Here is a 23,326-nt window from a genome sequence, read left to right on the forward strand (position 1 = left end):
TGGACAAAATAGATATTGTCCCTTATGTAACTGAAGAAATATAAAATCCTTTGTTAGTGAAATTTATCCCTTTTAAAATAAGATTTTCCACATCAGTGAATGCATGAGGAACAATACTAAAATAGTTGTACATACTTTAGTGCTGTCTTTCAGTCTTACACTAATTATCAAATATTTTAAATTCTAAATGTAACTGTATAAATAAAATGGATAAGATGCATATATATAGATATAAAGTGAAATGAAATACTGTTATAAATTCTTATACAACTGAATCTCCCTTTTTATATGTAAACTCATAATTTGATTCCTTTTTTAAAACTCAGTTTTACTTGTATTTAAAATTAGTTATTAAAAAATTCATGACCAAGTTTAATGAATTTTGGTAATATTAATTACAATATTAGCATTTTAATGTTTTACAATACAATTTTCAGCTAAAGATTGGTACAGTGATTTCTTAAAAGAAGATGGAATGGAGTGGAGTGATTTTGATTCAAAAGTGAAGTAAGGTTAAAGTTTCCTTAGTTATAATTTAGATATAAATTTCCCCAAAACTTTTAAAAAGCTTTATAGTGTTAGGAAAATTTGTGATGAGTATTTAATAAAAATTATAATTAACTTGAATATTTAAATTTTGTATTTATTAAAGAATAACAATTTCCTGGCTCAAAATTAGATTCAGATTTATTCAAAGAAAGATTCAGAATTATATTCTTGTTCGGAATTTTATATTTATAAAAATCTTTTGTTATTATTCCTTTAGAAAAAATTTAAAAACCTGAAAATTGTAGTAGAAGTTTTTTTTTCCCCTCTTAGCATCACAACTTTTTTTTATTTTAGATTTTATTATAAATATTTTTAAGTTTAATTTTTTTTATTTTGCTGTGTATCAATTTTTCGATATTTTATTTGATGCTTTTATTTACTATGTCCATTTTGTGACTAGTTCTATGAATAATAAACTTTTTTGTCATGATTTGGTATAGTAATGAAATAAGTAATATTTTGTGAAAAAAAATTAAAATTCGCAAAACAAAATATCAACACATTTTATAGCTTTTTCCTAATTTTCTTTTAATCTTTCATTGGAATTCCAAGGGACGACCAGATTAGAAGAAAAAAAATTATATTCAAAAATAAGACAGAAAAGTTACTATTATTACATTTGCATAGATTATTTATTAATTTTTATTGATATGAGATACAGTATCTGAATCTTTATTATTATTATTAACTGTTTATAAATTGCTATTATATGAATTGAAAGCTAATGAATATTAACAATGATATGTGTGTGATAGGAATTCATAAATTCTTGTGTAACTTCTTGTGTAAATATTTTATAAAAATTCTTGTGTGAGAATACATATAAAATTTTTTAATTCCGACTGAATAAAATATTTCATTTTCAAAGATATCTTCTAGCAATTGTTTATTTCTCATTTTGTCATTGGCTGCCTTATATAATTAAAATTTATGCTTAACAAATTTCATAATTTTTTTAAGCATGAGTGGAAATTAATGTGTGTGAGAAAGAAAGGGCTTAAATGCAGCCTTTTTTATTTGTAAATATATAATTTTTATTTATTTAATTAATAGTAAAATTTCTAATTGACAGAAAAAGCCAGTATATTTTATTTCAATCAAAAATTCTATGTATTCATATATATATATTTAAAAAATTATCATTAAAATTCTGATATCTGTTTCAAACGTAAATTTTTTTTGGTAGTTGTTATTTTCATTTGTATCAATATACAGAATTTATTTATATTATAAAATTTGCTTTGTTACTTTGTGATCTTTTTTTCTATTGAAGACACTGGCAAATTAAGGAATTTTGTGGCCCCAGTCAATGCACATTTTGAGATATCTTTTTTTGATAAATTATTTAGTTTAATATCACATTTCAACAAATTTTTAACTTAATAAGTTAATAATTTATTTTTGGGTGTGTTTTTTTAGTAATTTTGTAAACACACGGACACCATGACTGTCTGTAATAATCAAATGAACATACCGACTTACTTGTTAGGAGCCTGACAATTTATATTGGACAAAATTTTAATCTTAATATAACTCCCAGAATTTGTATTTTTATATTTACATTTGTTTGGAGGCTAATAACATCTTTCCAATCTATCTTATTCTGTCTCATCTAACTGCCTGATTAAAATTCTTTGATTTATGGATTTTTTTTTTTTTTTTTTTTTTTTTTTTTGTCTGTTGAAGTTTTTTTTTTTTTTTTTTTTTGCTGCATAAGGTATTTTTAACTATCATGTTTATACTTAACTATTTTCAGAGCTAATTCACTCAGTGGAGCTTACAGAAAATTAATTATAGTCCCTGAAGATGTGAAATGGGAAATAATTCCATATTCTGATGTTACTAAATCTGTAGTTTTGAGTGATTTAGATAAATTACAAGGATTACCTGATCCAGTAATTGAGAAAGGTAATTATATGAAAGATTATTTTTCTTTATGATGTAATGATTTTTTTAGCTCTATTTTCTCCCTCTTGAATAATCTGTAATTGCGTCTTAAAAATCTAAGAAGCATTAGAATTATATTATTACTACTTATTTTGAATATCTGTAGAGTTTTTTTTTTTTTTTTTCTTCACGATTGTTACTAAGCAAGTGTTTTTTCGTTTAAGTTATCTTTTTCAACCTAATTTTTTTATGAGTTTCAAGTTTAGAAAAGTAACAATTTCAAGAAAGTATTGCTATTATTATCAGGCATAAAAAAATAAGGAAAAAAAAAACCCTCTAGAATAATTTGGATTAAGAAAATCAGCATCATTGTCAGTTAAAATTACTAAGTGAAAAGTTAAACTAAAACAGCTTTCTTTTTCCATTGCATCATGGTGGACCAAACTTGAACAAAAATGATTTTTTTATTACATCTGAAATCTTTTATTTCATATCTATATTATCAATCATTTTGAATTGTTAGAGGTTCTGCAGTTATATTTTGTATACAAATGTAATTCTCAAGAAATATCCAAATTATTATCAAAATAAATTGGTATTTGTCATCTTTTTTTTAGAGTAAATGCTTGATTTCAACAAGTGTATTGAAAAAGATAAAGTAAACCTATAAAGGTTATGCAAATTTTTACATTTATTAATTCACTGTTTCATAATATGCAAGTATGCATTGCTCTCTAAAGATTATAAACTAAAATATTGCAATGCATTTTTGATTTTTAAAAGTAATAAAATCCTTAGTCAGATTTTTAATGTTTGTTTAAAGTGTCCAGATTTATAAATGAGATTTGCTCTAGAATTTATTCAAAACACTTTTAGATGAGTTGAATATTTTTTATAGTATTTTAAAATGTAGCATTATGGTTAATTTTTTTATTAATTAATTATTATTATTATTATTTTAGCTTTTAGCAATACATTTCTAAAGAGTTTTAAGTGTCAAATAATCGAATGTTATATGCATGTAATTCTTAATTTATTGAGCTGAATAAATAAGAAATTTTTAATATTTATAAAAATTTAATAAAGGCTGTATTTTTATTTCAGATTTTTTTTTTTTGATGCTTCCCTCATTTTTATTTATGTATGACATATTTTTTACCTTTTGTCCCTCATTTTCAGATGGATTACTGAAGGCTTTGAAGTTGGAATTCCAGTTGCCTCCATCTGCTTATGCTACGATGGCAATACGAGAAATCTCAAAACAAAGTACCTGTTATGTGTCACCGAGTGATAAATAAAATGTGTTTTAACTGTATCAGAAGATTATTTTTAATTTTGCTTCACAAGCATCTACAGCTTTTAACGGAGGCTGCAGGTGGAAATTTTATTTTAAAATACTAAATTCAACAAAAAGCAGTTTTTTTTTAAACTAAAAAAAGATTTTATTTAATCTACTGAATCCTAGATTTGTTTAAATATTTTTCTACATTTGAGTTGTGAAAGCATTTTTCCAGTGACTCGTTACCAGATGCCGCTACTAGTACGGAATCAAAATTTAATTTAACTTATCTATTTATGAATTATTCTAAAATTATTAAAATTCTAATTTTCTGGAAATAACTCACATCTATGTACCACAATCTGTGTATGTGAAAACTCTAGCACATTAAGAAGTGAGTGAAAAATCGATATTAAAATTCCATCTTTATAAATATGAAACAAATCAAGTTCAATAGAATTGTTTCATAATACACAAAAGTGAAATTTATATATCCACATATCTAATCATAAGACATTCCATATTTATTGTTTCACAGACGAGAAAGCCAATATTCATGGCGAACAAAAGTAGTCATCAAAAGTGGCTAATGTTTTAAAAATGGATTTAAAAATTTGCATCTGTGTTCAGTGGAGGTGCTGAAAGAATTCCAAAATCGGTGCCTTTTTAGATATTTATGTGTTTTAGATATAATGTGTGTATATATACATACTAATTAAACTATTTACACTCCTTCCAAATTCCATCCGTTAGGTTCGGTGCCTGCCACGAAAGTCCCCGTTCTCGGGAGGGGGTGGGGGAGGGCTGTTAACAAATACTATGTAAGCAAGAGACGGAAGCGCCATCTGTGCACAATCCGCAACAAAGGAAGAAGTTCATTTTGTTTCAATTTAATTTGGCCAATTTATTTAAACTTAACTATGCCTAGGAAAATGTTACTTCCTCCTGTAATTTGAAAAAAGAAAATACATATAGAAATTCTAAAAAATTTTTTTAAATACTTCTACATTATTCATTTTTTTAAAGAAAATTAAATGATTTTTACTTTCTTGTAAATGGAGAGTATTGTAATCGTAGGAAAAGTCAACCTCGAGATTTTGGTAAATTTCCACGTTTCAGACCTCCTTGATTGTGAAAAACACATTTTTGGAATTGAGTTTTTCGCTCTGTACGAGCACAAGTGAGCACGGTAAATTGCCAAACGGAAAGAGCTAAATAAATAAATAAAAATTTTTTACTCATTTCTACCATCTAAATTACCCTATACAGTCTTTAACCCCAAATATGCCAACGTGTTGACGTGTTGCTTGCATAAAAATACGATAATTAAAAAATGTATCAACTTTAGATTAATGAAATTTGTTATGTAATCTTGCTACTAAAATTGTGTTTCTGTATCAAGATTTGGCTTCAAGTGGACAGTCGGAAAAAAAAAAGAGGGGGGGGTCTAAAATGCATCCTCAGTTTTCTTTACTATATTTATACTTAAAAAGCTCAGGTGTCATCCTCGTTATCTAACCGCAGTTCAAAATAACGAGGTCCGTCCCAAAATAGCCCTAGTGTTGCTTTAAAAATGGGATTTTAATATACTTAAACTAAACTAAACCTACTGGTTTCCATTGTCTTATATGGTGCGATTCTAAATATTGCATTATTTTCGTTAATTAGAATTTTTTTATATTATTTATTTTTTCCTTTCAGTATTCTTTATTTTCCTTCTTTATTCATACCGGGCAAAAAAAAAAGAGTTAGATTGCGTAATTTTCTAGCATACAGTATTATGTTTAGTCATTGATAAATAGTCTTAGAATTAAAAATCTTCAATATCTCTAGGTCTTATACACCAATTTTCTTAAGAAATTCTTAAGAAAAGTCATTGATAAATAGTTTTAGAATTCAATATCTCTAGGTCTTATACACCACTTTTCTTAAGAACTAGGCCTACGATTTACGTTAATGTTTTGTTCATTTTCCTGCATTTAAGTTGAGCATCACATAATTTATGTTAAAATATGAACAGTTTATATCCTTTAACTACCTTTTTCTCTAATAAATTCTTGAAACGTGAAATGCTGTATATAAACATACAAACTACTAGTACAGAGCATTCTATTTCATCTCGACACGTTACCGGCAACTGCTTCTATGATTCATCGGGCCGTGGCTGCGTTAACATTGAGATAAATGGAGAGTTTAGTATTCAATAAGAAAGAAAAAACGTATTATAATAGTGAGTTTTGGTATAAACATTTTGTCTTCTGGTAGTGGTTGGCAAAGAAATAAATTCATACAACTCCAGCCTATCAGGCGTTTTTGTTAATATTTAATATACATTAAATAATAAAATGATTGTTTATTTCGTTTACTGAATCATTATTTATCATTTATTTCGTTTAATCATCATTTTCAGGCATCAGCTATCATTTTGTGGATTTCAGGTTCACTATTTTGAGCTGTGTGTAAGAGTATATAGTTTGTTATACAGAACTGAATTTTTACAGGTTATGTAACGGGTTACTTTTAATGCAGTTATTAACATTGAGATAATGCGGCTATTTTAAATTTTACTATATATTTTTCGAGTTTAATTCGAATTGAATAGTTCTAGTTTAGCTAAATTTGGAGAAAAAAAAAAGTTCGAACCTCTAGCCTGAAACCTTGTGGCATAACATTCAATATTTGATTCGACCATCATTATTTGATTTTTAAAAAATTTCGTTTAACTATATGGCAGATTTAATGCATATTCAAAGAAGGATTCATCATCGTCGTATTGCAAGCATGTTTAAGCGCAATTAACAAAAACAGTAATAAGTATTATTCTAAATTATGCTTTAAAATCTTTTTTAAAAATTATTAAATTAAAGGGAAAGATGTGCAGAAATGAAGCTGGTATCACTAGAAGTTAATTATTTTAAATTTTTGGGAAAATTATTTGTATGCAATAATAGGTTCCGAAAATATTGAGGAAAGACCTTAACATGTCGATTAATTTTTATTTAAAAAATGTAATTAAAATTTTAAAAAAAATTGCTATTGAACACCAACTATACAAGAAATAATTTTATATCGGATATGACACCTTATGGTCGAACCATTGGCCATGTGTGGCAGTTTGAATATTTTATTTTAAACTGTGCAGTTACTAAAAATATAAATATAAATGATATTATTCAAAATTTGTACCTAACTGCATCGAGCTCTAATGCAGTTAGTGAAAAAGTTTGCTTTGAAACTATAAGATGGAAAAAAAAAATCGAAATTATTATATCAATATTCTTGTATATTACTGTATTTATATTATATATTGCTTCAAAATATTTTAGTGAGACGCGTCCGTGCATTTTTTGGATAGTGTTGTGTCAATCATAAGAACTTTCAGTCGATATAATTTATATTCGTTTTCAACAAAAAGTATTAACCCTTAACTGGGGAGTGCGGTTTCTCAGATCGCTAAGGATGAACTTTCAGCTTCCCTTATTCTGTTCTTAGCTCAATCGAATGAATTGACCCTGTAGCTTCTTGTTTCGTTACCTTCACTACACATGCACTTTTCTAACTGGTTTCAGTTGATGCTTCCAATATTTCAGCTATTCTTTGCACGCCGCTTGTGAGACCGAACTCCCTTTTAGTATTCCAGTACTATGCAAGGCCTAGCAGATGGCTCTAAAACTTGATGCTCAAAATATCATCCAACCTACTGATCCCCTTATGAAGCAGAGCTCCAAGGACTTTTAAATGAAGGAGATAATGCCTTTAGTGGTGAGGATAACTGTACAGAAGAATTTTTCGCATTCGACTGATTCTGATATGTATGTTCAAATATAATTAATATTTCTAATGATAATGTATTTTGAAAAATTGCTAAAATATATTAATATACCAAGAGAAATATCTACAGAATTTATACTGACTGTTTTTTTTTTTTTATATTAGTACTTAACTTGTATGTTTAAATTCCTTCGAAAACTGTGCTGCGAATGTTTACAAGTTTCTGCATAGAAATGATGCCGATAAAAAAGAGTATTTTTTTTTTCATATAATTGTTGAATTTTTCATTATATTGTTTTCTATATAAGTTTGTATATAGAAAAGTAAAAAAGTAATATGTTTTTTTTTTTTTTCAAGAATATTATTTGTTGTAACATGTTATTTGAGAAAAAAATATATGCTGAAATGCAATTAATTTTTTCAATGATAATATATTTTTAAAAAATTTCTAAAACATATTTATATATCAACAAAAGTATCTGCAGAATATATTGACTGATTTTTATATTAATACTTTCATTAGAAAATTTAATTTGAGTGTAAAGAAAATGCCACATAGACCACACCTCCTTAGTTAAGGGTTAATATTTTAATGTTACAATTGTGCATCTTTGAATAAAATAAAAACAACTGAACGGTTTTTTTCTCTTCCTGTATAACAACACGTGAATAAATCAGAGGCATGTTTGTGCAATCACTTTATTCATCAGTTCATTCTGGTCGAAATTTTCATATGAATAAAGTTTAATTTTTCTGGCACAAATGCAAAGTTATAACTATCTTACTAATACATTTTGTTAGTTTATACAAAAGTGTGAAGGTCACATGAATGACTAATGCATACACCATTAATTATACATGAACTAAAAAAAAAAAGAAAAACAACCTTTTCACTGTATGATAATTTCATTAGTCAATCATTTTTGCTGAAAAGCATTGTGAATGATTTTGAAGTTGATGAAGTTGCTTTTGAAGTTGATGATTCTCAATTCCAGCAACTATCAGTCCATGAATCCTTCAGAGAACTTATTCCATAGAATGTGTATCTTCTGTTACAATATGCACAAACTTTTTTTTCTAGTTGATGAAAGTCACACATCGATCAAATTCCTGTAGGTCTAGTTCCAGTTTTGTCCAATCAGACGAGCGAGTCCAGATGTGTTGAAATGAAAGAGTGCATGAGAAATCTAATATTTCGCAAAGCCACGCATGAACAGTCAAAAATAATTTAACAGCACAGACAAAGATTTGTTCTCTGAGTAAGAAAAATTCTAATTTTGCATGAAGGCACCAGTGTCGTTTGTGAGTCATTAGTTCCACGCACTGCTTAGCTGCCTGCCAATCCCTTGCCTTTAGCTGGTTTTAACTTAACCTCATCAATGCGTAATAAAATACGATGTGACTATGTACATGAAAACATGAGAACCAGCTCATATTTCTGCCCGTATCTGACCAGCAGATGTTCACTCTCCTTGAAAGTCAACTGAAAATAAAAAAAAAGAAACAGAATGAGTTCAGCTAGTATTATTAACCGCTTCGCACACAATGCCAAGACTGAATCGTGCATTTAGCTACTGAATTTTTAGATTTAAATCTGCACTTAAGCAAAAGAATTAAATATTTTAAAATTAAAAAAATCATTTAAAAGTGTTTCAATAGTTCAAACGCTTTTATAATTATAGGAATTTAAAATAATAATAAATGTCTGAGATAGGATATGTTATCTAATTGTTAAATAAATTCGTATGTCAAGGGGGTTAAATCCAAAAATTATAGCAATAAACTACAGTATAAATTATTTTGCAAATACAATTTTCAATACAGTAATATTACCGCGAATGATGTTATTCGTAGTTCAATATCTATGGGAGTACACTTTTATTTGGAAACACTTGCTTACAAAAAAAAAAAAAAATAATAATAATAATCTAGCGTTCCATTTATTTACAAAATCTATTCATTCTATTTTCATCCAAAATGCACACATGTGAGACCGTACAACATTAACAGAAAGAAATATAATCATAAAGTAGTTTCTGAAGATTTATGATATGATCCAAATTGACAGAATTTTGTGAATTGTTTTGCGTCGTAGAATTAAGCAGCGTTCACACGTGACCAACTACTGCGAGCAATAAAATGTCCCGCTTACTTTTGGAAGATTTCGTGATCCCAATGGGACAATGGCAAATAGTTGTCTCATCGGGGCACTATTTGTCATTGGCCCACTGGTATCACGTGATCATCTTAAGGTAGGTGTGACCTTACTTACCCTTGTGTGAACGCCGCCTTATAGATGGAGCTCCGTGAAATCATTCAATTTTTAATTTAAGTATAAAAATTTGTTCTACTGGAAAAACTAAATCTTTATGATAAAAAAAATATCAATTTCAACTTCAAACCAATATATTTAATTCTTTTCGGTTATAATGAATACAGCGGATTAGTTAAAACTCAGAAATGGATTAAAAATAAGCCTGGCATGGGGGAAAAATTTAATTCCATAAAATTGAGTTTAAAAAAATATAAGGCCCAGAAAATTCTATTTATTTTAAAATTTACATAAAAAAATAAAATACAATGAAAATTTGTTACATGTTTATAAATAATTTATTTACGAACGATATAATAAGTACATGCCGTACTTTAACTGCAAAATAAAAATAAATAAATAAAGCGTGCTTTGATTTGTAGAATTAATCCGTTTCCGCTATTATTTCCCCAATCTTGATGTTTCTAGTATTAAATCTTTTCTTTTAAATTTGATATAATATTTTGAATCTCAAATAATTGTTTTGCTTTATTTCAATTATATTCAGGAATATTTCCCTATAATATCGAGTTATCACCAACCACCTTATATAAGATTCTGACAAAATCCCGTGCTTTGAGTATCCCTGCTTTTTCAAGCTTTGAGGATGCGATCCTGTTTGGGCTCAAACCCCATAATTTAAGAATTTCACGGTATAATTGATACTAAGTGATGTTTTTTTTCTTCCCCCGTTTGTTCATTCCGTTCTAAACCCTGCCGTTTAGCATCGCGGAGGCAGCAGCATAGAAGAAGGCAAATGTCATTAATTGAAAGAATTGACAATATTCTGTAGCAGTTGTTTGAAGCTCTTAGAAAACCGGATATTTGTTTAACAAGTTAATTACGCTGTTTCGTGGAAGCTGAGATGCAGTTCTTAACCTCTCAAGTCACATCTCCGTTTCCGAATGTGTAGACAGCACTTTCAAAGTTTTTTGGAGATATTGTTTACGCAATTCAGAGATCCGAATAGGAAGTATGGATAATTCCGAACATTCAGGCTTATAATTTTCACTTTCAAGTATTAGGTGCTTGCGTCTATTTCAATCATCGACATCTATTGATAAACATGCGAAATATCTGTATAAACTACAATGGTTTTGGGTTTTACCAATTTACTATTACTTTATTGTTATTATTTCGAAAGTTTTCCATTTAGTATTATTGAGTTATTCAGTGTATAAAGACTCCAATCATGGAAGGGTTCTATTGCATTTTCGGCATTCACTGCTTTTTTTTATTTGTTTGATTTAAAGAAATCTGCTGCCGAAGCCCATCAGACATTTTTGGAAATTTATGGTGGTGCTGCTCCTTCATATCCCAATTATCGGTTTGGGTTTCAACGATGTAAGAGTGATGATTTCGATGTCAATGGCAAAGAACGACTTGGAGAACCAAAAAAAAAAAAAAAAAAATTCGAAGACAATCAATTGCAAGACTTATTGGACGAAAATGGTAAAAAAGTTGTAGAAAATGATGGAAAATATTTGGATTCATATATATATATATATATATATATATATATATATATATATATATATATATATATATATATATATATATATATATATATATATATATATATATATATATATATATATATATATATATATATATATTTTCAATAAATACCTTTTTTAAAGTGAAAAAATAATAAAAATACATACACCTACTATACATAGAGCGAAAATATGATATTGATTTAAAAAAAAATCGAACTCGATGTTTTGACGAATCTCCGATATTAGATCTCCCTGAGATTTTTGGTATTATTCCTGTCTTTCAGTGACAACGTAACTTAAAAGTATTTTGAGCTAAGATGATGAAATTTGGTATGTGGATTTACTACAAAATTTGTAGGTTTCAATCAAATTTTGAGAAAAATCGGTTCTAGGAAGTCTGTCTATCTGGCTGTTTGAATGTAAGTTAGCAGGATAACTAGAAAATGAAAGAGCTAGAAGGCTAAAATTCGTTATATAGATTTAACTTCTCTAGTGTAGACACCTATCAAATTTTGAGCCATATCCAACAAGGAGTTGAATGTCTGTCAGTCTGCACTTTCGGAAGCATGTAAACGCGATAGCTGAAACATGCATTGATTTAAATGTATGAAATTTGATTTGTAATTTTGTGATTGCAGTTGTGTTTCTGTAATAAATTTTGGTTTTAATTAGTTGGGAAAAACCATCTAAACTGCAAATTCGTCTTTATTAGAGAATATTCAAGAAATGTTCTTTATAAATGGAGGAAGGGAATGATGACAAAACGCATGAAGCGGTATGCGGGAACCCTTTTTAAATATTTACTCTGAAAATAGTATATGTTATATTTAGGATAATTATTTAATTTCATGAAAACTGCATTGGCGACATCCATTTTCAAGTCCTAACTCAGAATTGATATCTGTTCAATATTTTTTAAGAAAACTTTTCCTCGTGATGCCCGAAATAAAGGCTAGTGAAAGGCTATATTCAATAAAATGCAAATCTTCTTATCGAACATTTCAGATTCCTTCGAGGGCCTTACGAATACGTGGATAAGAAGTTGTTAAATAAATAAGCCCTTTCTCGCTTCCAGGGCTTTACTGTAATGATGTTGTGGCTACCGCCATTGATGGGACATACCTCCAACATAGGATTTGTATATGTGTCGATGATGACTATTTTGTAACTGGTCATAGTGCATCTGGTGGTCGTGATCGCCTTTCAAATACACTGAATGGCCAAATGCCAAGGTGGGGTGATATTCTTTTATGTTTTCATCGAGCGTTTCAACCGGTAATATTCATGATAAATGAAAGCAAATTATTATCATTAACAAAATATATCTTTCTTGAACGATTGAGCTCGTTGAAATGAATGTCATCAAAGCAAAAAAATTCCATGATCAAGTTCTATGCTTTGAAATGGTATTTTTTTAGCGTAGAAACTAGGTAATATAATATTGTACAAAAATGTGCGATATTATATTATATTATTCAATACTCAACAATATTATTTTATATTGAGAATATTGCTTGATATTATTGAACCTTGTACAACATATGTGTGCTACTAGAGAATGTGTTCCATAAATTGCTCAACAAGTATTCAAGTGCTATCCAAATGAATAAAAAATTCTTCTCATTTTTGCTATAGGATTTCAGATAAAATTATATATGTTTTACCGGTCAGAAAATTGATTCGTTACATCTCTTGTAAAATATTCATTAATATTCAATAATTCATTCGGGGTCATTAGACTGGTGAATCCTTATAATGAAATTCGGGATAATCAAAACAGTTTCGGTAACCTGAAAACAAAGCAAATGAAACCAAACTCGCAATATGAAATTCAAAATTGCTTTTCGCAAAATTTAAGATTGTCTCTACTAATAATAAAATAGAATGTGTGCCTGTGTACTGCCGGCAGGTCATTAGACCTAGAACTACAAAATCATGCAAAGATATAATTTGTAACATATTCATCTTGGAGAATTTTTTTTTGAAAGTTCATTAATTAAATATAATACGAAATTTTATGTTTTTCATTGACAACTTCCAAAATATACGAAAATAATTTTTGCATCATCTTAAAATTAAAAGAAAATCTTTTTAATGGCTAAAATTAAATTGCTGTGCCATTTTTCTTGCATTTTGATAGTTTTAAAAGATATTTTTATAAATATTTATAACAATACTTTTCATTATTGCTGTGAAATTTTAATGCTTAAATTTTTTTACGAATATTTAATCTTGCATTTTTTTTCCATTGTTCGAAACTAAGAAACAAAAATATTCTATGGCAAGTTATACTTAAGTGGGAATAATTAGATATGGAAAATTGGAATGACTTAACAAGTAGTGCACCAAATTACTCAAAATAATACAATAATTAATTTTGAAATAATGCAGTTTTTTATTTTGTTTCTGAAAAGTTTATGAAAATGGCTATTTCTTAAACTGTGTGAATTATGTCTGTGAACTGTGTCTATTTTGAAGTAATTTTTAAAGAAAAATTCTCTAAGGATACGATATGGTAAAACTGGGTCAAAAGTAGCGGAACTTTCGGAATAAATACGTCTTTTCTTTTCCCATTATCTGAAGCACTTTAAAATTGCATCGGGCAAATTAACACGTTCTCAACATTAACTCAAGGACTGTGCTCATGCAGAGATAGATATCTGCTTTTTCAATGAAGATAAGAGCATTTCGTTTTACTTTTTATTATCAATGAGTGATACATATTATCGGAGTATGGGACATATGAAGCTATTGCTCAATCGTTGCTTTACTTTCAATCGACTAGAATTTGAAATGCCAAGGTCGTGAAGTTTGATAACACAACTGCTTTTTTTTTCAAATACTTTTAAATTTTTATAGTTAAAAATTGCAAGAATATACTATTTTGGTACATTATTGTGCAAAGCTAGTTCTATCATGAAATGTGTAGATTATGTTCATAAGTATTATCAAGTATATAGAAACGAGATGATCCCAAAATATTTAAAAAAATGAGTTCATTGTAATATATTTTTTAAACAAAAACATTATTATGTTTTCAATCCAAATAACATGACAATATGCTCGCATATTAAAATTCGAAATTATTCTGCCTTAAAATGCAAACTTCATTGTGATCAAAATTTATACAGTTTTAATTTTTTTAATAACAAAATTTCTTTGTTTCATCACAACAAAAAAATTATTTTGATAATACAAAATTACACGCTTCCTTGTCTAATGCCTATATCTTAAATTTCTAGCGTAATAATTGCATAGAATATAATTATTATTTTTCTTTTTCCTTATGTATTAAAAAGTTCATTTACTTTTGTATAATTTCTTCTGTTTAATTGTTTATTATAGCTTACATTTTGTTTTTTAGCCTTTTTTTGTAATCCTTATTAGTGTCACAACAAAGACTAAAAAACAAAATGTAAGCTATAATAAACAATTAATATTGCCAATACACTAATAAGGATTCTAGACTTTGGCTTGTACTAAAGGTTGCAATTCTGCATAGTAAAATAAATGAAAAAAAAACATTTTAAAGGATATTTATTATGAATTTTTATAAATAATTATAAGCAATATTATTTTTCATAGCATTTCCTCTACAAATTTTAAATAAAATATTGTCTTATTTTGATTTAAAAAAAAAACAATATTAAACTAAATATTAGTAATTTTCTTATTCCTTGAACATGGTATTAAAGTCAGAAACTGAATTCTTTATTTATTAAATAAAGCGTATACAAAGAGAAAGAGAGGGAGAACAGAATCGTTAGGAAAACAACTACATATTTCAACTGAAAATATCGTCTGCAAAAACATTTAAATATTTATTTCATTTGTCTGACAATGTATGGCAACGTTTACAGATTTACTTTTCAGGAAATTATTTTTTTTTAATTTTTATTCCATTTATTGAGTGTTTCAACTGCAGCAAGAATTCGTGTTTGTTGGAACAATAATTTGCTGAAATTCTTGCCCAAGTTTAATTCGTTAAGAAGACGAGTCGTTCAAATTTTTCATAGGCAAGTGAATTCATGATTATTTGTTTAGTTAGTATCATATTTTCTTCGAATTTATATTAGAAAATAAGGAGATATCTTGACTTTTTTAGATTATTTAACATAATTCAGGATTATAACTTATTAAAAATTCAACTATTTTTGCATTTAATTGCAGTTTGTAAAAGAAATAAAATACAACTTCTATAAAATTATTCAAATTAACTTCTGTAAAACTAACGATTTTTTTTTTTTTTTATCGAAATTAGTGCTATAATTTTAAGACCTGGGGATTGGGAAAACTTGATATAATATTAGAGCCAATTTTGTTTTAAAGAATTTCGCAACGAATTTTTCTTTTTTTTTTTCCAACAAATTTAAGAAACATCCTACTTACGATTCAACAATTCCACCCACCAGAAAAAGTTCTCGTGCCATTTTGGATCATGTACTCGAAACTTCCTCACAATCATGGGAAAACAAGGGAAAATGGGATTTTTTTCCCAAATTTTATAAAATAAAATATGCAGTTATTTAAAATAAAACACAAATAAAAACACGTTACATATATTATGCGAGACGATAACAGTTTCAAGAACCCTGAGGTAAATTTTTGTTCAGTATCACCTTAAATTACATCGGTAAAAAAATTAGCATCGTGACACTTTTTTTCTCCATCTAATCAAATTATATTCGTTTAATATTATTTTACCATTTTTTTTAAAATTGCGATAATAATCTTGTATATTTTAGCATTTTTGATTTCTCAATAAAATTATTTTTATGAGACAAGACTCTCTTAACAATAATTTAATTAAAGTTTGTTTTATATCTAGAATTGGCAATCTGAAAAATATCTATAATAATTCATATAATTCCGATGAAGGCGATTGAAAATTTTAATTATTTAGCGATATTCCGCACAAGCACATTCCGTTTCTCCCTGCCAACATTCATGTTATCTTAACAACTGTAATAAAATGTCACTTAAATTATTAAGTAAACTATCACTGAAGACTGATTAAAAAAATTAAAATTTCTGTCATAATATTATCGGTAAGTATTGAAAGGAGAAAAACATTTCTATCAAATTTTAATAAAAAATTAAATTAAAATTTCGAAAACTCTTTTATTAATGAGTATTTACAAAGTAACTGCCATAAATTTAGTAAATCAAGTTCAATAACCTGCTTGCATGTTCTTTTGCAAATTAATTAAATCTCTAGCAAAATAATTTAGCTGTATTCCTTCCAGCAGTATTCCGCTTATCGTTGCCAGCAGCCAAGTTTTTCAAAGCATTAAATTGTTTGATTTCACATATTATTTGTACAATGTCTTCACATTTTTAAACGATTTCCGTAATTAGTTTTATAAAAAGTTGATGTGTTTATTGATTAAACATTCAATATATAATATTTATCATTTGTATAAAGTTTAAAAATTTTATGAGATGATTTACTCATCTCAATAAACTTTATACAGAAACCCAGATTAATAATAATCTCAATAAAAATTAATAATCACAAAATCTGTTCTAAAATTTTTTGATATAATAATGTACATGTGAGTAAACGTTGAAATACTTATAACAGAGGTTAAAATTCTCACATATCAAAGCTGTTGACAGTTATTTGATATAAATATCATATGCAAAATGTTAACAATATATTTAATGCTAACGAATACAAACGCAGAACGCATTTTATAATTTTAAATATTTTTAATGTAAAAATGGTTATTGAGTAAAAAAATTATAACTCGTGAAACCTTATCGTTTTTAATTTTGATTTTTAATTAAAATGAGATTATCAGTTGCACTAATCAACCTTTAATTCTCAGAGTATCCAGAAAAATTACAAAATTGTAAGAATTGATTTTTAAAAACTGTTTCAAGCTTCCTTTTTAGCATATATTATCAATAATTTTTAAATAATGATACAATATTTAATTAAATATTCAGAGTGGCTATTCAGAGGAAAATAGATCAAATAATTTGGATTATCCATCATATTTTTTTCAATAAGAATGGAGACACTTAATTAAATAATCTTTTCATTATATGGTATCATAATTTTTAATTCCTAAAATGAACTATTTTATTAATAAACAAAAAGTCTTTTCTGCACCCTTCCTGATTCTTTATAGTATTTGTGAGCAGAATTAAAAAAAAATTAATCTCTTCTAACTATTGGAACTATCTTTCTAACTATTGTATATTTTGAAATTCGTTTTTATTTATGTTGCGCAGAATTAAAATTTGGATATGTGCTTCATTTATTGTCTGAAGATAATAAATGAAAACCTATGATAATATAATACTTCTTATTGAAACTTGAGTCATATTTAAAAGAGATTGAAATTTTATGAAAACTGTTAACGGAAAAGGCTTAATCCAACAAATAAATGGAAATTAAAATAGAACATGAGCACTTTAAAAAAATATTTTTACATTAAATATCTATTTAAAGCAGACTCATGTAATTACCTCATTAAAAGGAATAAAAATGTATTTCTAATCAAAATATCTTTTTAAATTGTGTTACAGAATTTAAATATGTTTTGATATAAATTTCAAAGTTTTTAACTTCTAACAGAGGAAGTAAGTTTCTCATTTCTCTTGTTTATATGAAATTGATTATTCTATTCTTTAAAAATATTTTGAATGGTACAATTCCTTTAATATACTAAGATGTTAAGAAAGAATTAGTTCGAGAGAAATCAAAGTACAAAGTCGTGACGTACTTGTTCGCTACTTCAGGGTACACCGGGAAACTTTTTTGAATTTTAAACGCTAGATGGCAGCAGCAAAATTTAAAGAGTCATCTTTTGAAGGAGCTTATATAATGTATGAAATGTTTATGTAATTTAACCAAACAAGAGAAAAGTAAAAAAGAATTATTTTATATTAATTATGTATAACAAGAGAATTTATTAATAACTTTTAAATCTTGGAAGAAAATTCTGGATTTTGTAAAGTTTAGAGAATTACTTAAAAATTTTGTGAGATTAATTTTTAAACTTAACGCGTGATATTTACAAATATACAGTTAGATACTTACTACTCAAAGTGGATATGACTTTTGTTTCGCATCTTTGACCTCCGTATCCATCGGCGCATCTGAAAGACAAAGGAATGTCTAATATATTCATAATTGAAAGGTAAATTTCAATATACCTGACAATTTTCTTTTCGATAATATTTATTCTTTAAAAAATATATAATAATATTTTCATTTGATTATTAAAATTTCTTTTTAAAAAATTAATATAATTCATAGGTTAATATACATAGTTTTCATTCACGTACTGATTAATATGCGATTCAATGCTGACAAATGGAAGTATTTTTATTCTTATTTCAATTTTTGAAAAGGACGTTGTCCACAATTTTCATGAAATAGTTTAATAGTTAAGAAAGCACTTTTATAAATACAGAATGCCGGCTATTTATGTAATACATACTACTGGAAGCAAAAGAATGCCATCGCAAATATTGTCGAATTATTAAGATTTCAGAGTTTTTATATTGTATTCTAATATTGATAAATTTAAATTGCTACAGAATACATGTCTATCATTTGAACTAAAAAGTCAGACTTACTTAAGAAATTACTTACTCGCATGCATATTCCTTGACTACTGCAAAATAGATGCACACACCGCCATTCAAACAAAAATTTCTACGTGGACATGGATCTTTCCTTAGTTGCCAAAATGGAGATTCTAAAAAAAAAAAAAAAAAAATCAATATACTACTGTGAATTTAGATTTATTTCGAAGTGCATGCATTGCTCTAATCTAAATTCTTCTTTTTATTTTTGGATAATCAGTCGCATAAATACTTTAATTCTATTTCGATTTCTTTCAAATTTCAATTGAAAGCCGCGCTTACGCTAAACAACTGTTTCTATTTTGGAAAGCAACTAGTAGTATAAAAATGCAATTAACTTATTAAAATTATCCTGTTTCCAAGCCATAAATCATATAGTTACTACAAGATTCAGTAAAGTATGTGTTATTACAAAAATGAACTTTCAAGAAAAAGAAGTTTAGCAGCGTGTCATCAATTATTGTTTTGTTAAGCAAAGCTTTGCTACAAAACTCGAATTAAATCAAAATAATTAAAAAAGACAGTTTAATCATTAAATAATATCATCGGTAACTTTTCTTTGAAACGTTTCAAATGTTTTCAAATTACTTGAAGAATATGCTATCTATAGAAAAATATGAATAATTTAATAAAGTAATACAGAAAAGTTGAGTTATAAGAACTTCAGATAAAAGATTAACAATAAAGTCTTTATGAATAATTTACAGAACGGAGCTTTAATCTTTGAGGTATATGAATTAAGAAATCACAAAAATCTTTAAATGGGCAGATAAAGGCAACAGATCTTCATTGCCTTATCGAAGAACAACACAGTAAACATTCAGATAAAATAGATTTAATTTTAAAAGCGGAAAATGAACCTGATCTTCTCATTCTTCGACATCAAAACTTTCCTTATTAAGCTTACAAGGTAAAAAAAAATTTTTAAAAAAAGATGTGTGTGGGGGGGGGAGAAGAAAAGATAATTGTGTCTATTATTTATTGTGTTGTTTTATAAGGCAACAGATCTTATTTGCCTTATAGAAGAATAACGCAATAAACATTCTGATAAAATAGATTTAGTTTTAAAAGTGGAATATGAACATGATCTTATCATTCTTCAAAGTCGCAACGTCAAAGCTTTCCTTATTAAGCTTACGAAGTAAAAAAAAAAAAAAAAAAAAGTGTGTGTGAGGGGGGGAGGAGCTCAGGGGTGAAACTCTATTATTGTTTTGACGCTTACATTAAGACTTATAACTAAGACGCGTAGAAGTCGAGGGTGCTTAGCATTGTTTTCAATGGCATTCTGCCGGGACTTGGGAGAAAAAAGTGACGTATAACTTAGAGTTGTACAAGTAACAGCCATATAACTGAGCGGGTTCATTGTACTCTTCCAGACGAGAGGGAAGAATTGATAAACTCTTTTTTAAAAAAATATTCTTATTTATTGACGGAGTACTACGTAGGTCTCTTTCATATTCGCTCCAGTTTGAAACATAAGGTCAATGTATCTTAAAATTTTACTCAAATTTCTATATGCTATTAAGGGAAAGTTTGTTTATTTTATGTTGATTTTAATAATAATTTAGACGATACGCAGAAGAGCCTTTCTTTTAAATGGAAATATTCAAGATATACCTAGAAAATGTGGTTTTCCTGCAATTCGCGGAAAGACAATATGGAACCTTTCATTTCCCTTATCCCAAAATTCAATTTCTTCATGCTATTTTGATGTAACTCGTGTAAAAAGAAGAAAAAAAACCCTTGCTAGGTGAATATTTTTTTGTATTTATGTGGAAAATCACTTTTGCTGGCATGTATTTTTATCATTTTTTCACTTTAAAAATGTATTTATTGAAAAAAATTGATACAATATATATCAATCAAAATATTTTCCATCATTTTCTACAAATTTTTCCCATTTTCGTACAATAAGCCTTGCAACTGGTTGTCTTCGTATTTTTTTGGTCCTCCAGAATCGTTCTTTGACCTTGATATCGAAATCCCCGCTTTTAAATCGGTGAAACCCAAACCGACAATTGGTATATGACGGGGAAGCATCACCATGAGTTTCTAAAAGTGTGTGATGAGCTTTAGCATCAGATTTCTTCAAATCAAACACACACAACAAAAAAAAGCAATGAAAATGCAATTTGAAGCGTTCCATTTTTGGGGTCTTTATACACTGAATAACTTAATAATACTGAATGGAAAACTTTCACAACGATAATAATAAAATTATAATAAATTGGTAAAAACCCCAAACCATTGTCGTTTATATAGATACTTATACCAATATTTATATTATGTTTACAATAGATGTCGCTGATTAAAATACATGCAAGTACTTAATACTATAAAAATGAAAAACCAGCCAGTAAAATGCGGAAATTGTTCGAATCTTCATTTCAAGTTCGAAACCTCTGATTAACTGTCATGCTTGAATCTCACCACATTTTTGAAGCTAATTTTGCACAAAAGTGCAGAATAAAAATGCTCCACCTCCCAATATAGCTAAACATATTCTTAAAATGTTAGTTAGACTCCAGAAAGGAATGTGACAAACACAAACCTCGTTCAAACATGTACTTGAAAAAAGAATCTTGCAATCTTGATCACTATAGATATTGAAATATTTAAATTGTTTACTAAAACACTTTTTAAGCTAGTTCACATCATTTAATTGAAAATATAGAAGTGAGTAACAACTTCAGAAAAAAAGTCAACCATAAAAAAGTATTCGAGAAAAGCATGTTTATGTGCATTAACACAACAAGGTCTTCATTTTTTTCCCATCGTTATTCTTGACAGTCTTAAAAAGTCCCTTCATATTTGCGTACTTAGAAGTAGCAAGTCTCATTAAATTAAACTAAGGAATCAAAGGCACTATAATTAAAGAAACTGAAAAAGAAAAAAGATATTAAAGCAATCTTTTCCTTCGTTTTACATTAACTGATTAATGTGATTTAAGTATTACTACAAACATCCATATTACAACAATCATGTTTTTCTATAGCTTGTTGATAACAGCATGAAACTTGACGAAGCTTACAGAAAATTTCACATTATATATTGCACTCTTTGATTTTGACCCCCCCTCTCATTCCCACTTTCTCTTAGTTCATGGTAGTATAACCGTGGTATGTATTACTTTATACCTTCATACATGGTAACCATTAGTTTAAGCATAAAGTAAAAAAAAAAAAAAAAAAAAGAAAGAAAGAAAGAAATGATAAACAAATGTAAAGTCATTTTTAATTATTTTGCGAAATATATATTGAAATATCTAAAAGAGTTTTTGGAAAGATGTATGAAGAAATACTGTGGTACCGTAGAAATATGTTAAATGAGCAGACATTTTTCCTTTTATATTATCACAAAATTTTGTGGCCTCAGCTCCCGACATATTTTAAAATATAAAATATTTCTGTTTCGCAGTAAAAAAAAAAAAAAAAAAAAAAAAAAGACAAATAAGTAAATATTTACCTGTTGTTGTAGTAGCGGCAATGACATTTGCAAACGCTGTTGCATTCCCTAGTATATTCTTTGCAATGCATTTATAATGTCCTGCGTCATCTAAGCTCACTCGGTTTATAATTAAATGTGAGTATCTCCTGTAAGATGAAACAAAGCACTTTCTTTTAAAATTCGCTTGATATTCAAAAATGTACTTACATGGTATACTTAAAAAAATTTCGGAAAAGCACTAATTTATTAAATAGTTATGTATGCATAAATGGTGTGAAACACGTTCCAAAAATTAAAAAAATAAATCATAAATTGGATAAACAGTGTCATTGATTATTTTTAAAAAACTTATAGAAAAACAAGGATAAGAGAATACATGAAGCATGATAAAAAGCAAAATCTGTCTATATATCAAATAAAAACAAGAAGTGTTGTGCAAAAAGATATTACAAGTGTGCTTATACGTTATACCATAGATAATAGCTCACATTATTATTATTGTTTTATCGTATAAATTCGAAATATCTCTCAAACACAGAAGAAGAAGCATATTTTTTAGCATTGCAATAAGAAGATTGTTTTTCTCATCATATTTTTTTATCATAAGGATTTTTATGATTTTGAAAAGGTAGTTTATGAAATTATCTTTTAGTGGCTGATTTAAAAATAGCGCCTTATAAACGAGACTCTGAAAGAAATTGACAAATCAATACAAACATATAAAAATTAATTTTAAATTGAGTCACAATCTTTACAAAATTTAATTCAATACTACAGATCCATATGATGCATATCCGCACCACTTACATTTTCGCATCCTCTCAGTTAACTTGAAATAATTTAATAATTAGACTTTAATTTGATTTAACAAAAATAGAATCTCTTAAATAAATTTTATTATAAAAAAATCCCTTTTAAAATGATTACCTTGAGTTGGAAATTCAGATTTGCATCAACTTTATTTGCAACTAATAAGCTATA

At 27.3% G+C, this 23,326-nt stretch overlaps 2 protein-coding genes across 3 annotated transcripts in view; one reads left to right on the top strand and one right to left on the bottom strand.

The window, feature by feature from the left end:
* LOC129988595 (pseudouridylate synthase 7 homolog) overlaps positions 1-3,751 on the top strand; it is a 29,316-nt gene extending 25,565 nt beyond the window's left edge. For both annotated transcript variants that reach the window (XM_056096854.1, XM_056096853.1), the window contains exons 14-16: positions 438-507; positions 2,306-2,457; positions 3,616-3,751. In XM_056096854.1, coding sequence (XP_055952829.1) covers positions 438-507; positions 2,306-2,457; positions 3,616-3,734 — 341 coding nt within the window. In that variant the 3' untranslated portion in view covers positions 3,735-3,751. The remainder of the gene's footprint in view (positions 1-437; positions 508-2,305; positions 2,458-3,615) is intronic.
* A 4,429-nt stretch (positions 3,752-8,180) lies between these two features.
* Positions 8,181-23,326, bottom strand: part of LOC129988470 (pro-neuregulin-2, membrane-bound isoform-like) — a 140,392-nt gene continuing 125,246 nt past the window's right edge. Inside the window, exons 3-6 of the mRNA XM_056096704.1 lie at positions 22,364-22,491; positions 18,906-19,011; positions 18,348-18,406; positions 8,181-8,969 (exon numbers count right to left, since the gene is read on the bottom strand). Coding sequence (XP_055952679.1) covers positions 8,950-8,969; positions 18,348-18,406; positions 18,906-19,011; positions 22,364-22,491 — 313 coding nt within the window. The 3' untranslated portion in view covers positions 8,181-8,949. The remainder of the gene's footprint in view (positions 8,970-18,347; positions 18,407-18,905; positions 19,012-22,363; positions 22,492-23,326) is intronic.

This window comes from Argiope bruennichi, chromosome 10 (genome assembly GCF_947563725.1).
Source record: "Argiope bruennichi chromosome 10, qqArgBrue1.1, whole genome shotgun sequence".
NCBI lineage: Eukaryota > Metazoa > Arthropoda > Arachnida > Araneae > Araneidae > Argiope > Argiope bruennichi.